The sequence below is a fragment of the Schistocerca piceifrons genome, chromosome 9 (assembly GCF_021461385.2).
Source record: "Schistocerca piceifrons isolate TAMUIC-IGC-003096 chromosome 9, iqSchPice1.1, whole genome shotgun sequence".
NCBI lineage: Eukaryota > Metazoa > Arthropoda > Insecta > Orthoptera > Acrididae > Schistocerca > Schistocerca piceifrons.
Genome location: NC_060146.1, coordinates 70,704,989 through 70,722,033, shown reverse-complemented (window position 1 = coordinate 70,722,033; position 17,045 = coordinate 70,704,989). Strand labels below are relative to the sequence as shown.

The 17,045-nt window shown below is 42.8% G+C and overlaps 1 protein-coding gene across 1 annotated transcript in view; it reads left to right on the top strand.

The window, feature by feature from the left end:
- Window positions 1-1,269: 1,269 nt before the first annotated feature.
- Window positions 1,270-17,045, top strand: part of LOC124717050 (arylalkylamine N-acetyltransferase 1-like) — a 256,852-nt gene continuing 241,076 nt past the window's right edge. The window contains exon 1 of the mRNA XM_047243724.1: window positions 1,270-1,537. Coding sequence (XP_047099680.1) covers window positions 1,472-1,537 — 66 coding nt within the window. The 5' untranslated portion in view covers window positions 1,270-1,471. The remainder of the gene's footprint in view (window positions 1,538-17,045) is intronic.

Sequence of the window (17,045 nt, the reverse complement as noted above, 5' to 3'; positions counted from 1 at the left end):
CTAGCGTACTATCAAGTCGTTTTGCAAGACTATCACTGCAAAAATGTACGTCAGGCTCAGTAACACTAAAACGTGCCATATCATACCGAAAACTACCAAAAATGGACTGCATCTGAACTGTGACACCTATGGCAAAGAAGCAGGATGTAATATCACTTGCCCTTAAAAGTTACGTAGCTGGTAAATTCCCGGTATCAAATGGATACTGTTAAAATGTCTGCGCAACATATATAAATAATCCACGACACGTATGAAAAGAATCCGTCTGTACTAGGGATGTAGTGACAATCTAAATATACAGGGCGCTATACGGACAATCACACGACGTCCCGAGAACACGTGACCTGGCCGTCAATGTATGTTGACAACACAAAATCTGTTCCGCGCATGTGAATGCTCACTCCAGAGATATTTACTCTATGGATTTTACTAGTGTTATTATCTTTGTATTCCTTACTGGTGGTATTATTATCTTTGTATTGTTTACAGGTGATATTATCTTTGCCTGAATTGATAATCCACGATGGCTTTCGACGATTTCACTGAAGTTGTCGATATATTACTTATGTTTTCATTCGGTTTTTTCATTTATTGAAATCTTCGAAAAAGATCATGGATAAATAATCTAAGCAAAATTAATATCACCAACAAAGAATACAAACAACAGTAGCTTGGTACTGGCCATAGTGTCGAAATGAGCTGATAGCCATGAGAACAGCTGAATAAAGTACTATTATAGCAATGTTATTGGTTAAAACTATGCAATGTAAGATATTTACAAAACTGCAGGCCCATGTGAAATAAAAATAATTAAGTTTGTTCGGGAACCCTCAGTGCGCGAATTCTGCTCGCACTGGACAATTTTTTTTCCTACTAAATGGCAGAAATAAATTGATTCCAAAACAGTTTATTCGTCACAATATTAAAATTTTCCAATTTCTCGCTTCTCTGAATCGGCCTGCATCAGGCGAGTCACAGCTGTTACGCTGACGTGTCACCGTGGTTCCCCTCTTTCCACTAACGCCGTTGACCGCTCGCTGGAGTTCAGTAGCTTCCTTCCACCTCCTCCCCCCCCCCCTTCCCCTGCTCCGCGCCACACACATACATACAAAAACACCTGACCGCCACACCTCCGCGCCCTTGGCCGGTAGGTGGCTGGCGAATTGCGCTTCGGTGCACGCCCGACAGAGGCGCTGTCGGCGTCGAGCGACGCCCGCGCGGTGCATGCCGGGAGGCGGTGGCCGGGCGACGCCGGCATAAAACACTCGCGGCAGCGCGCGCCCCGCGCAAACCACGCGCTGCCCCACCCGCTAACCGGTGCCCACCGCCGTGACACGCGACACAACAGGTGCTCCGCAAACGTCGCGTACCTCGCTGCAGGCCATTCGCCAGACTACGCGCTCTGCTGACCAGCTCCCGCCGCTCTCAGCGTTACCTCTTGTGCCGTCTGCGAGTAGAATCACCGTGAACCATGGCAACACAAGTGTTTGAGCAGCAGCCGCACGATGTCTTCAAGCCGGCAGCATGGAACAGCAAGGTAAACACAAAATTGTAATACTGTGTCATATTCTACAAATGCCGTGCTGCGAAATTCTAAAGGCACCGCTATATCAGTTCGTCTAGAATGTCTGCGACTCTTCGCTGTTACCATTTGATTTATTTTACCGCGATTATCTGACCTGCCTACCTGAAAGAGTATCAGCTAGATTCCTGAATGAGATTTTCACTCTGCAGCGGTGTACGCTGATATGAAACTTCTTGGCAGATTAAAACTGCATGCCGGACCGAGACTCGAACTCGGGACCTTTGCCTTCCGCGGGCAAGTGCTCTACCAACTGAACTACCCAAGCACGACTCACGTCCCGTCCTCACAGCTTTACATCTGCCAGTACCTCGTCTCCTACCTTCCAAACTTTACAGAAGCTCTCCTTGCAGAACTAGCAGTCCTGAAAGAAAGGATATTGCGGAGACATGGCTTAGCCACAGCCTAGGGCATGTTTCCAGAATGAGATCTTCACTCTGCAGCGGAGTGTACGCCTATATGAAACTTCTTGGCAGATTAAAACTGTGTTCTGCAAGTTTCGCTGGAGACCTTTTGTACAGTTTGGAAGGTAGGAGACGAAGTACTGGCAGAAGTAAAGCTGTGAGGACGGGGCGTGAGTCATGCTTGGGTAGTTCAGTTGGTAGAGCACTTTTCCGCGAATTGCAAAGGTCCAGAGTTCGAGTCTCGGTCCGGCACACAGTTTTAATCTGCCAAGAAGTTTCGTAACAGCTAGATTCCTGTTTATTATCTAGTCAATTTCTTGGTGAAATGTCCGCTGCTGCAGCCATGACTCCCTCGAAACAAACATTGTTCAGACACTGCGAAAATGCGATAAAAGTGTCAAGATAACGTCATTTCCCACAAAGGCTTTAAGTTTGTACCTGTCACTTTATAAATTTATTTAGGATTCTGTACCTCAGTCGGTAAAAACGGAATCCTTACAAAATCACTTTGTTGGTCTCTGTCTGTCCGATCGTTAGAAACCCCTTTTCTCTGGAATGGGTGGACGTATCAAGATGAAATCTGTGTCACATATTAAGGTTTACGTCCACTTGGCGGTGTAAAAAACTGAAGCTTCTAGGCCAATGCATTAAAAAGACGCAGCCATTTATATCAGACGTTTTGATACTTGTAAACTCACTCACCAGAACCTTTAGGTTACTTTTCATAGACCTAGGATCGCGCAATTTGGCAAGAAGTAAGGTTCAACAGTAGTACTGAAAGAAAATTATTGGTTTGTAATGACAACACGCCAAAAAAATTATGTGGCCTTTCGTTATTTGACTGACTGTCTATCCGTCCGTCCCTTAAGACTCTTTTTTCCCCGCAACGGTAGACGAATCAAGGTGAAATTTATGTCGCATACTAAGGTCTGTAGTCCCTTGGCGAAGAAACAAATTTAACCTTCTTTAAATCAGCGCAGTCAAAAGATGCGGCCCTTTATGTCACATATTTTGATTCTCGCAAACTCACTTATCAAAACCTGTAGTTTACTTCTCGTTGACCTAGAATCATGAAATTTGGCAAGAAGGTAGGTTTCACAGTACAACCGAAGCAAAAACTCCGAAAATTATTGCAATTATGTCACACGAAAGAATAATTTAACACTTGTTATCCAACTAGCAGTCTGTCCGACTCTCAGGAACGGATTTACGTATCAAGTCGAAATTTATGTCTCATGCTAAGCTCTATAGCTCCTTGGCGGTGGAAAACGTTTGAGCTTCTCAGTCAATATAATAAAAACAGACGGCCATTTATGTCAGATGTTTTATACTTGGCCGGCCTGTGTGGCCGAGCGGTTCTAGGCGCTTCAGTCTGGAACCGCGCGACCGCTACGGTCGCAGGTTCGAATCCTGCCTCAGGCATGGATGTGTGTGGTGTCCTTAGGTTAGTTAGGTTTCAGTAGTTCTAAGTTCTAGGGGACTGATGACCTCAGCTGTTAAGTCCCACAGTGCTCAGAGCCATTTGAACCATTTTCTTCTACTCGCAAACTTATTCATCAAGAGCGGCAGTGTGGCTTCCGTTGACCTAGAATCACGATACATGGCAAGAAGCAAGGTTTCCAAGTAAAAGCAAAGTTAAATCCCTAAAGTTGTTAATTCGAAATTGTACCACACGAAAAAGAAATGTTTTTGTCATTTGTTATCTGACTTGCGTCTAGTCTTCTGCTAAGACCCTTTATCTCAGAAACAGATAGATGCATGTTTTGCATGTATCGATATCGATATCAATAGTGGACATTTAAGAATTCTCGATTCCTGAAATTGACGAGCTGTCTGTGCGCGAGTACTGCTTATCCGGATTTTTTTACGTTTGTACTGAAACTAGAATCACGTAAATAATCCAGTAGCTCTTCTTCATTTGTTATTGTTTTTTTCTTGCCAGTACTGCCTCGCATTGCCCCTAAACTTACTTTTTCGTTCTTTTGTCCATGTTGTTCCAAATTCGTCATATCTTCTGCATTGAAAGGATTCTAAAATTAGAATTTAATTCGTGAAAAGGTTTCTTTATGTTAATTCCAATTTTGTTATGTTGTTTCTGTTATTTCTTTTATAATTTCTGCAATTCGTACTACTGTCAATATATTCTTCCGCAAACACAGAAATATTTGTTTCGTTAGGTTATTCTCGGCCCTTTGGTAGAAATGTTCAAAGAAGGTTAATCTTCGCTTTACCATTAGTTCTTGTGTTAACTCTATATTTTCGTAGAACTCTTAGTTACCTCTCATTTCGAACCGTCCGTAGTTTGTATTGCACACATAATTTTTCTAACAGTCCTTCTCTGAAGTACCTCTACTCTCTCCAGCTTCTACTTCATCGTGACACATTCACAAGTACAAAATTTTCTGGTGTTACGACTGTGATACAGCGTTCTAGTTCGATTTTGCTGGATAAGCATTTGTTATTGTAACGTTTTTTGCCAAGCAATATCCCATTTCGCTTTTACTACCCCTTAAATCTATTGCAATTTTTATATCACTCTGCTATGTAGTTTATACGTCATAATTAAACTTAATAATCAACGTTATTTTACGTATTTCTGTTTTTACATCGTCTTATTGTTTATTTATTTACATAGTTAAGATCCACATTGGAACACTTCATTCAGTACGCATAAAATACGGTCTCCATTTCGACTTGCTATTCAGTTTCGAATATTATTTTCTCTTTCTGATTGTGGACCTCTTTCTTTATCAGTGGTACTACAACCATTCTGATGATTGTACTTCGTGCCTATCCCTCCTGCTTAGAATCGTTTACTTTGCCTTCGACTTGTTTCATTGTTATATTTAACTCTTCTATGTCATTTGTTAAGTAAAGAATCTAGGAATCTGCTACGCGTCACTACGTAGGATCGCGAGAACCATATCAGACCAGTTGCAGTGGGCAGAGAAGCTTTTAAACAATCCTTCTTTCGGTGTTCCTTATGTAAATGGAATGGAAAGAAGCCCTAACAATTGACACAATTGAAAGTAGCCTCTGCTATGCACTTCAAAGTGGTTTACAGAGCATGAATGTACAATTAGATGTAAACCATCACATGCAGTTTCATCTCGGTAAGTCCGACGCGTTTCGAGAATTTATGCTCATCGTCAGATGCTTGTTCTTACACATTTTTATGTACAATAACATGCATCTGAAAATCCAGTCCATGCTAGAACGCTACGAGCATCTGTCCGCCACGCAATCTAAAGGCTACTAGGGATCTATCCGCCGTGTGCTCTGCAGCCATTTTTCCATTACTTCTTCGCCAACATTTGTTTCGTACTCTTTTGCATATACTCTAGCGTCAATTTCAGCAGCGATATATGTAATCCTGCGTTGATCTTTCGTTTGCAAACCAAAACTGACGCTATGAACAGAGCGTTTAAAACATGAATATAACGTAATTTTGTAAAAATAAACACATTTCTGCTACCACGCTACTTGAATTTATTTTCAAGTGCTTGTTATTACTCTTTTTATAAACCCTTGTGCTCATGAAACTAGAAAGCGTAGTTGTATAAGCATCTGAAAATGATAAAAAATGTCGAAACGGGTTGCGCATATCAAATCAAAGCAATATTGATAGAGAAGGACGATTGAGTTTAACGTCCCGTCGGCTATGCACAAACTCAGAGTGTATCAAAGGAACCATCCTGGCATTTGTCTGAAGCGATTCATGGAAAGCATGGAAAACTTAAATCAGGATGGCCGCATGCGGATTTGAACGGTCGTCCTCCCGAATGCGAGTCCAGTGTGCAAACCCTGCGTCACCTCGCTGGGTATATTCATAAAGAGACTTGTGGCACAAACCCATCCCCTTACAATAATTAATCTTAAGCCATTTTTTTAACGGAAGCAAATGGAGGCTAACATTAACGAACGAGCATTTGCTGTCACTTTACCAGTGTGCGCTACGATTCCCTTGTATCTGTGGAAAAGCGTTTACATTACAGGGACGCAAGAGGAAACGAGGTAACGAATATAGCCTATGAATGCCGCGTTACTGTTTATCGGCACTAATAATAGGCACACAGGATAAAACACCGTACAGTTAGAGCCATAACGCAAAACTTTGATTTCAGAGAGCGTTACTTTCCAGGGCGAGTACATTGTTATTGACGATGTAAGCAGAATGGAGTAAGAAAATAAGGATTTAAGTATCTGAATATGCCCGTAAGCTTGAGATGTCTGGAGGTAGTGCGCTTAACGCTGAATTCCAGCTCCTGCTTTCCTCAGTATTATTCCACGACTCTGCGGACGTGTTGGCTGTCGCTTCCCCGTGACTTCTCTTCGTAAGTGAGACGGAAATTTAAAAGAAGGCGAACTGCCTCCGCGCCAACGTAACTTGACGAAATACATGAAATATATTTGCAGTTGCGAATACACTACTGGCCATTAGAATTGCTACACCAAGAAGAAGTGCAGATGATAAACGGGTATTCATTGGACAGGTATATTATACTAGAACTGACATGTGGTTACGTTTTCACGCAATTTGGGTGGATCGAGCCAGAGAAATCAGTACCCAGAACAACCACCTCTGGCCGTCATAACGGCCTTGATACGCCTGGCCATTGAGTCAGACAGAGCTTGGATGGCGTGTACAGGTACAGCTTCCCATGCAGCTTCAACACGATACCACAGTTTATCAAGAGTAGTGACTGGCGTATTGTGACGAGCCAGTTGCTCGGTCGCCATTGACCAGACGTTTTCAATTGGTGAGAGATCTGGAGAATGTGCTGGCCAGGAAAGCAGTCGAACATTTCCAGTATCCAGAAAGGCACGTACAGGACCTCCAACATGCGGTCGAGCGTTATCCTGCTGAAATGTAGGGTTTCGCAGGGATCGAATGAAGGGTAGAGCCACGGGTCGTAACACATCTGAAATGTAACGTCCACTGTTCAAAGTGCCGTCAATGCGAACAAGAGGTGACCGAGACGTGTAATCCATGGCACCCTATACCATCACGCCGGGTGATACGCCAGTATGGCGATGACGAATATACACTTCCATTGTGCGTTCACCGCGATGTCGCCAAACACGTATGCGACCATCATGATGCTGTAAACAGAACCTGGATTCATCCGAAAAAATGGCGTTTAGCCACTCGTGCACCCAGGTTCGTCGTTGAGTACATCATCGCAGGCTCTCCTGTCTGTGATGCAGCGTCAAGGGTAACGGCAGCCATGGTCTCCGAGCTGATAGTCCATGCTGCTGCAAACGTCGTCGAACAGTTCGTGGAGATGGTTGTCGTCTTGCAAACATCCCCATCTGTTAACTCAGGGATGCGTTACAGCCATGCGGATAAGATGCCTGTCATCTCGACTGCTAGTGATACGAGGACGTTGGGATCCAGCACGGCGTTCCTTATTACCCTCCTGAACCCACTGATTCCATATTCTGCTAACAGTCATTCGATCCCTGCGAAACCCTACATTTCAACAGGATAATGCACGACCGCATGTTGCAGGTCCTGTACGAGACTTTCTGGAAACAGGAAATGTTCGACTGCCACCCTGGCCAGCACATTCTCCAGATCTGTCGCCAATTGAAAACGTCTGGTCAGTGGTGGCCGAGCAACTGCCTCGTCACAATATGCCAGTCACTACTCTTAATGAACTGTGGTATCGTGTTGAAGCTGCATGGGCAGCTGTACCTGTACACGCCATCCAAGCTCTGTTTGACTCAACGCCCAGGCGTATCAAGGCCGTTATTACGGCCAGAGGTGGTTGTTCTGGGTACTGATTTCTCTGGATCGATACACCCAAACTGCGTGAAAATGTAATGACATGTCAGTTCTAGTATAATATATTTGTCCAATGAATACCCGTTTATCATGTGCATTTCTTCTTGGTGTAGCAATTTTAATGGCCAGTAGTCTAATTGACGCTGGATTATTCTTAATTGCTTTATCTATATTAAACAACTACAGTCATTCCTCGCCAAGTGACGCCGCTACCGCCTGGACGGGTTTATATAAATAGTAGGTCGGTTGTCATAATGTTTTGTGTGATCAGTGTACGTATTTATGGCGACCTGGACAAATATATGTCGTCAGAAGAATACATTTAAACATCGTAATGGATGTATATTTTTATTGTGGCTCTTTAGTAAGAAGAAATACAAAGTTTGTGCTTATTCGCGCCGAAGTAAAAGAAATATGATTGCTAGAAAATTGTTTAAGCACTCAGAGGTCCAACTGGGGACTTGAGTAGGACGACAAATCCATTAGTTGCTTCCACCAGGTGCGAAAAGGCGCACTTCAATGAGTGGCAGAATTGTTGATGTATGTAGATTGTACGCAACACGCGAATTTGGGAAAAAAATTCATTATAATTAATATCGATTATTAGACTGTTTAAACATAACAAAAAGTGTGTCACTTTTTGACATATGAAGATCACAATTTAAACTGTAGAATTCGGGGGTGAAATTAAAATTCGCTGATGCTTTGCTATCCTCAGTGAAAGTGAAGAACAATTACGTGATCTATTGAATGGAATGAACAGTCTAATGAGTACGGAATATGAATTGAGAGTAAATCGAAGAAAGACGGGAGTAATGAGAAGAAGTAGGTATGAGAACTAGGAGAAACTTAACATTATGACTGTTGGTCACGTAGTAGATGAAGTTAAGGAATTCTGATACCTGATCAGAAAAATCCGTGACACGCTAAGCGGGACATAAAAAGTAGACTAGCACTGGCGGAAAGGGCGTTTCCGACCAAGAGAAATGTAGTAGTATCAAACATTTGCCGTAATTTTAGGAAGAAAATTCTGAGAATGTACATTTGGAGCACAGCATTGTATGGTAATGAAACACGGACTGTGGGAAAACAGGAACAGGTGAGAATCGAAGCATTTGAGACGTGGTGCTACAGATGAATGTTGAAAATAACGTGGACATAAGGTAAGGAATGTAGAGTTTCTGCATAGAATCAAAAACATGTAGAAAACAGTGACAAGAAGAAGAGACAACGTGACCGGACATCTTTTAAGATATCAGGGAGTAACTTCTGTGGTACTAAAGGGTGTTGTAGAAGGTAAAAACTGTATAGGAAGACAGAGATTGGAATAAATGAGAATGGAGATAGTTGCAACTGCTACTCTGAGACGAAGAGGTTCGCAAAGGAGAGGAATTCGTGGCGGACCAGGTCGCATCCAACTAGTCAGTAAAAAAAAACGCAATACAGTCACCATCTTTATACGTGCAAATCTCTATCCCATGAGTTTCGTCACCTCAATGTCTATTAATGCACCACACTTTAATACGAGGCACTAAAATATCAAGTGAATAGAACAGCTCCTCAAAAATGTTAAAATGCTCGTTCTTACTTATCTCTCAGCGTTCACTTAAGCTTGGTCTGGAGAGCACTTTCTGCTGCTAAAGACTTCATTTTCCTCTAGCACATCGAGAAATTTTGATCTTGGCTGTCGTAAGTAGCACTACCGTGTTCTGCTTTATGCTTGTTGTGGAGTGTATTTTTCAGCAGTGGTAGCTGTTCAGCTCATTTGTTTAAAGCTCTCTGTGATAGATGTTAAAGATACTAAAACTTGTTGGTGACCAGTGTGGTACAGCGTCTATTACCTTCCGGAAATCTAATACGAAATTTACCCGTCCACCATCAGAACTATTTTCAAGATATTCTGTGAGAACATATTCCATAAATGACCTGCACGATTGCTATCGAAATGATGTCACACGAGTCGATTTACATACTGTGTATAAATGAATTATGCTAGTTACAGAATAATAAATAACAAGGTGCTTTGAAATATACCACACTAAAAACATTAGCCTGTGTCACTACTCAAGTTACAAGTGAAACAGGTTTCACAAAAAAGTAAAGAGACGCAATACACGTTACCAATAGCTCATTACATTCTGGGGTAAGGAACAAAAGGAACTGAGCACATGAAATAGTTCAGAGTAGTTTTTAAATCTCCTTTACCTACTCTCGAAAAGAATAAATAACGGCTTCTGCAGCTGACATTTCTAAAGATGCTTACAGGCGAATGAAACTGGTCTTGGCAATAAAATAACAGCATATGAAAATCTGTTTTGACATGTTTTAACGAGTCTGTTTTGGCACGACTATCGCGACCGAAATTCTGGCGTGAATTACATCCCACAAACGTAACCATTTATACATGCGTGACTAGGGTCGTAAACCATTCTTGTTTGACCTGACGCGAGTGGTTTTATGTTCGTCTTCTCGGAATACTTTGATGGTGTGGTATTTTAATTTCAGCAGTTCGGTGGAGTATTGGCTCTATCTCAGCGCCGCAATACTTTGTGTTATACAGCAAGCGATACGTAATGTCTTGTTATATTCTTGCTGAGAATTGTAATGCTGAATAATATTACGAAGCGGCTGTCGATGTGTAATTCGCAACGTGTCCTCCCTGAATTCATTAAAACTCTTGCTTCTTCATTTCGTTCCGGTGTCGGGACGAAAAAAAAGTCGTGTTAAACTATTTGCCTTCGTGCTTTTCGCAGAAGTTACATTTCCTCTATCTGTTCCGAAGCCTCTCCATTTAGCTATTTGTAATTTTTTCATTCTTGGTGCGTATTGCAATTTCGGCTTTATTGCCGTTTTGAAGTGATACTGAAATTTACATACACATTTTAGCATTATTAAACCTAAAGCAACATTGCAGCTTGCACTGTAAGCGGGTGTAACCGAACATACTGGCAATAGGTAATCAATATCGTCATTTCTAATTTAGATACATTAACTGTCATAGTACATTTCAAGAACGTTATATTCCTTTTGTGACCATGCCAGGGACGTCATTTAACTACCATTTCTTTGGTATGTCCAAATACGAAGTGAAAATATCATGTAGGTTGTCAACGATTTTACATGATGACAAAAGATAACCCTACAGTAACAATCCCTCTACGATCGTATAATGAATGTGGTGTTCTTGAAATGTACCGTAATATGTATTGTAACTGCTTTCGAAATGACAATAATAGTATGTTAATAGTGAAACTAGCTAAGGAACACTCATTAACTACCAGCGGCTTTTGGATGTGTTTGTCCTCTGAACACAACGAAACCAAAGTTACAGTGAGAACAATATCTTAGATAATAGGAAATAGAGACCATCCGAGTAGTGCACTTTCCAAGTGAGAAAGATGCAAATTGTCCCTCTCAACCAAACGCTCCCAGTCCTGTCAGTAAAACACGAAACAGTGGCAGAATAATGTAACAATATCACATAGCGGTATGTGACAGTCATGTTGCACCTGTTAGTACACTCAGAATGACATTTTTTTCTGTGGAATAGAAACTCCTTATCTTGTTTTCATCCTTGGCTTTTCCCGTTCTCTATGGGGTCAGCATTGTCAAATGGGATTTGTCGGTACTAGTACAAATCTTAAACGTGGCTGCGAATCAGGAACTGTGTAAATCTGAAGAGGTTGAAAAAACAAAGGTTTAGTAGCCCTTGACCTAGGTTTGGATATTTCTAAAAATATCTTCTTCAGAAGTTGATCTTGTGATGAAGAAGAAGAAATTATTATAAATATCGAAACCTAGGTCAAGGACTAATAAACCTTTGTTTTGGAACTGGTTGGCTGATTTTTTTCAACCTCTTCAGTATCGGTACAGTTGGTGGCGGGATGCCCTTCGTGAAGCCACCATCCCCCAGGACGAAATCTCTGTGTACCCCAGCTGTCTGCATCTGGAATAAATCTCATGTTCATACGGATGTCTGAACATTTACGCAGCGAGTATCTTAGGTGGACCATACATACCAGCCCGGTGTGTGCCTAGAAACTACACTACTGGCCATTAAAATTGCTGCACCAAGAAGAAATGCAGATGCTAACGGGTATTCATTGGACAAATATATAATACTAGACCTGACATGTGGTTAGATTTTCACGCAATCTGGATGCATAGATCCTGAGAAATCAGTACCCTGAACAACCACCTCTGGCCGTAATAACAAACTTGGATGGCGTGTACAGGTACAGCTGCCCACGCAGCTTCAACACGATACCACAGTTCATCAAGAGTAGTGACTGGCGTATTGTGACGAGCCAGTTGCTCGGCCACCATTGAGCAGACGTTTTCAATTGGTGAGAGATCTGGAGAATGTGCTGGCCAGGGCAGCAATCGAACACTTTCTGTATCCAGAAAGGCCCGTACAGGACCAACAACATGCGGCTGTGCATTATCCTGCTGAAATATAGGGTTTCACAGGGATCGAATGAAGGGTACACCCACGGGTCGTAACACGTTTGAAATGTATCGTCCACTGTTCCAAGTGCCTTCAATGCGAACAAGAGGTGATCGAGACGTGTAACCAATGGCACACCATACCATCACGTCGGGTGATACGCCAGTATGGCGATGACGAATACGCGCTTCCAATGTGCGTTCACCGCGATGTCGCCAAACACGGATGCGACCATCATGATGCTGCAAACAGAGCCTGGAATAATCCGAAAAAATGACTTTTTGCCATTCGTGTACCCAGGTTCGTCGTTGAGTACACCATCGCAGGCGCTCCTGTCTGTGATGCAGCGTCAAGGGTAACCGCAGCCATGGTCTCCGAGCTGATAGTCCATGCTGCTGCATACGTCGTCGAACTGTTCGTGCAGATGGTTATTGTCTTACAAACGTCCCCATCTGTTGGCTCAGGGATCAAGACGTGGCTGCACGATCCGTTACAGCCATGCGGATAAGATGCCTGTCACCTCGACTGCTAGTGATACGAGGCCGTTGGGATCCAGCACGGTGTTCCGTATTACCCTCCTGAACCCACCGATTCCATATTCTGCTAACAGTCATTGGATCTCGACCAACGTGAGCAACAATGTCACGATAGGCTACAATCCGACCTTTATCAAAGTCGGAAACGTGATGGTACGCATTTCTCCTTACACGAGGCATCACAACAACGTTTCACCATGCAACGCCGGTCAACTGCTGTTTGTGTATGAGAAATCGGTTGGAATCTTTGTCATGTCAGCACGTCGTAGGTGTCGCCACCGGTGCCAAACTTGTGTGAATGCTCTGAAAAGCTAATCAGTTGCATATCACAGCATCTTCTTCCTGTCGGTTAAATTTCGCGTCTGTAGCACGTCATCTTCGTGGTGTAGCAATTTTAATGGCCAGTAGTGTACATACACGCTGCTCAGCTCTTATCTGGGGCTGGATTCCCTCCCTAAATCCCGAAAACTATGTCGGCTGTCTGGTCTGGTATGGAATGGAAAGATTTGTCTGGCGGGAAATATTTCAAATTAAATCTAAAATCTCCTTTTCTACGTGTTATAAAAGAGATTAAATATGTTTAGCACATCGCTTCTGATATCACCATTTCACTAAAACATCGTAAATGTTGTCTTTTGGGTTCAAAACCGGTTCAAAAGTGGGATCAAAATTCAGGGTGGAAGGATACCAACGACAAGATTTGCTTATGACATTGCTGTCTTTAGCGAATGTAAAGAAGTAGTACACGATCTGTTGGATGCAATGAACATGTAATCAGTACAAAATGTGTATTGACAAGAGAAAGGTAAGGAAATGTAGCCGAAATGAATATTTCGAGAGTCAGCCGGTGTGGCCAAGCGGTTCTAGGCGCTTCAGTCTGGTACCATGCGATCGCTACGGTCGCAGGTTCGAATCCTGCCTCGGGCATGGATGTGTGTGATGTCCTTAGGTTGGTTAGGTTTAAGTAGTTCTAAGTTCTAGGGAACTGATGACCTCAGATGTTAAGTCCCATAGTGCACAGAGCCATTTGAACCAATATATCAAGAAATTTCATACAAAAATCTTGGATCACGAAGGGGACGAAGTTAGGCAATTCTGCTGTCCTGGAAGCAAAATTACCCATGACACACGATGCAAGGAGGATATGAATAGCAAACTAGCACTGGCAAAGAACGCATTCCCGGCCAAGAGAGGGCTACTGCTGTCAAACATAGGCCTTAATTTGAGAAAGTAATGTGTGAGAAAGTACGTTTAGAGCACAGAATTTGTACGGTAGTGAATCATGAAGAGTGGGAAAACCGGAACAGAAGATAACTGAAGCAACTGAGATGTGGTGCTGCGGAGTCGTGTTAAAAACAGGTGGAATGATAACTAACGAGAAAGTTCTCTGCAGAATCGGTGAAGAAAGGAACATACTGAAAACACTGATAATAAGAAGGGAAAGATGACAGCACATGTATTAAGGCAGCACGAAATGACGCCCATGGTAGTAGAGGAAACTGTAGAGGGTAAAAAGTGCAAAGGAAAACAGAGATTGGAATACATCCAACAAATAACTGTAACATAGTGTGCAAGTACTACTCTGATATGGAGAGCTTAGTGCAGGAGAGAGAGAGAGAGAGAGAGTGAATGAGACCTAGCCACGGCGATAAAATATAATCTTTCCAGAATCTACTATTCTTTTTAACCGGATTATGTTTCGTGCGGCTTTCTTGCCTGTGAGGATAGCATGAATTACAGGCCATAAACGGTACAAGTTGGCAAATGTGTGTCTACGGTCACACAGCCACCTCGCATATTTCGAAACGTGTGTCTTCAAGTTTTCTAACAAGTCTGCGCTAGAGGTTGTAGTAGACAGCTGGCTTGAGGTAGCGCACAACATCCAGAACTGTGACCTGAATGCAGGTACTGTGGTCTCACCGCCAGACACCACACTTGGCTAGGTGGTAGCCTTTAAATCGGCCGCGGTCCGCTAGTATACGTCGGACCCGCGTGTCGCCACTATCAGTGATTGCAGACCGAGCGCCGCCACACGGCAGGTCTAGAGAGACTTCCTAGCACTCGCCCCAGTTGTACAGCCGACTTTGCTAGCGATGGTTCGCTGACAAATTACGCTCTCATTAGCCGAGACGATAGTTAGCATAGCATTCAGCTATGTCATTTGCTACGACCTAGCAAGGCGCCATTATCATTTTCTATTTATCTTGTGATGCATGTACCGTCAGACCGATGTTCACCAATTATGGGTTAAAGTTAGGTATTCCAGAAGCTACGTACCTTTTTTGCTAGTCTTAATACCTTGGCCTGTTCCAGACCTCACGCCAGCCTGCGTGAGCTTAAACGCGTGCCTTTCGGCTTCCTCTCATTGTGGGTTGGCGCTCTGGCCAATCCACAACAGGTACTTACTCTTTAAAATACAATGATATGTTAAATTGATATTCAGATACGTTTTATTCAAATTCTGCAAGTAACACTTAGGCAGTATAATACCTGGCAAGAGGAACTGCACAGCTTCGATTAGCACAATTCATTGTTCGGGTAAATAGTGTAGAAGCTCCTCAGATGCAACAATGATATACGACCCGTTCGCTCGACGGAAGATTCATAACCAAACACTGGAAAGCTGCACAAGTCACACCAATATTCAAGAAAGGCAGTAGGGGTAATCCGTTAATTACAGGCCCATACCATTAACCTCGATATGCAGCACGATTTTGGAGCACATATTGTGTTCGAACATTATGAATTACCTCGAAGAGAACGATCCATTGACACATAGTCAAAACTCTCACCTTAAAACATATAATACGAATACAGACATTATACACTTTGCCTCTGAGACGGCAATTCACCCAGCAACTGCTTAGGTTTGTCCCCGAACGTACATAAAGGGCTGGAGACTTCATCTCGGGCACACACAGTGTAGAAACATTCAGTCACTGGAATTGTCAAATACTTTTAAATCGCAGGAATATAAATTGGAAAGCGCCTGTAAACTTTGTTTGGACGGCCTTCTCTGTCCCGCGTCCAAACTGAAGATTGCTTCGTCTAAGAGCTAATATCCCGCAGACCTAGCGGTGAACATCTGGATGACTTTTTTGATTATTTATTTTATACCTTTATTTTTGCAAATAGCGACATTCCACCCGTTATGTGGGCCGACTTCATTAGTGGTTCTCAACGGAATACTAACAGTTGTTAAGACTGCCACTCTGAACTGAACAGTCAGTTTTACTCTTATCGGATAATAGTACTCCTTCTGTTAGAGACATGAAAGGGTTTTCAAATTGAAACTTACGTTAAAATGGGAACCGAGAAGAAAACTACTTCCGAAAAAACATGCGGGATGAGCAAATCTACATAAAAGAATAAATTTAAAAGCTGATTCAACCACTACCCGATATGAATATCTTAAAAACATTTGCTGCAAATTTCTTCCACCTATATAATATCGTTACTTACGCCTGACAGTTGCAGCTTTGCTTATACTGTACTTACATTATGTTACTATCAGAATGGGAATCAACACGTACGCTATGGAAAAATAAGGTGGCAACTAATGGGAATCAGTATATCTGGAGTCAGATAAAGACGGTAGCAGCAAATGGGAATGCCACATCTGTTTCGCAATCAATTTGGTGTCAGCCGAGTCATCCACTACGGTGCAGTTACATAGCTGAGATGACGATACACCGAGATTCATTGGGACAATCTTAAAGAAGTGTAATTCATCCACGGAAATACAAGAACGACTCGTTCGGCAGATGGGGAGGATCCAGTGAAGAGTGGCACCCTTCGTCACATGTTCGCTTCACCTGAAGGTGTCATGGAGAAACTCAACGAACTCCAGAAGCACACGCCACAAAAGGGGCATTGCGTATCACGGAGAGGTTCAAATGGCTCTGAGCACTATGCGACTAAACTTCTGTGGTCATCAGTCGCCTAGAACTTAGAACTAATTAAACCTAACCAACCTAAGGAAACTTCCTGGCAGATTAAAACTGTGTGCCCGACCGAGACTCGAACTCGGGACCTTTGCCTTTCGCGGGCAAGTGCTCTACCATCTGAGCTACCGAAGCACGACTCACGCCCGGTACTCACAGCTTTACTTCTGCCAGTACCTCGTCTCCTACCTTCCAAACTTTACAGAAGCTCTCCTGCGAACCTTGCAGAACTAGCACTCCTGAAAGAAAGGATATTGCGGAGACATGGCTTAGCCGCAGCCTGGGGGACGTTTCCAGAATGAGATTTTCACTCTGCAGCGGAGTGTGCGCTGATATGAAACTTC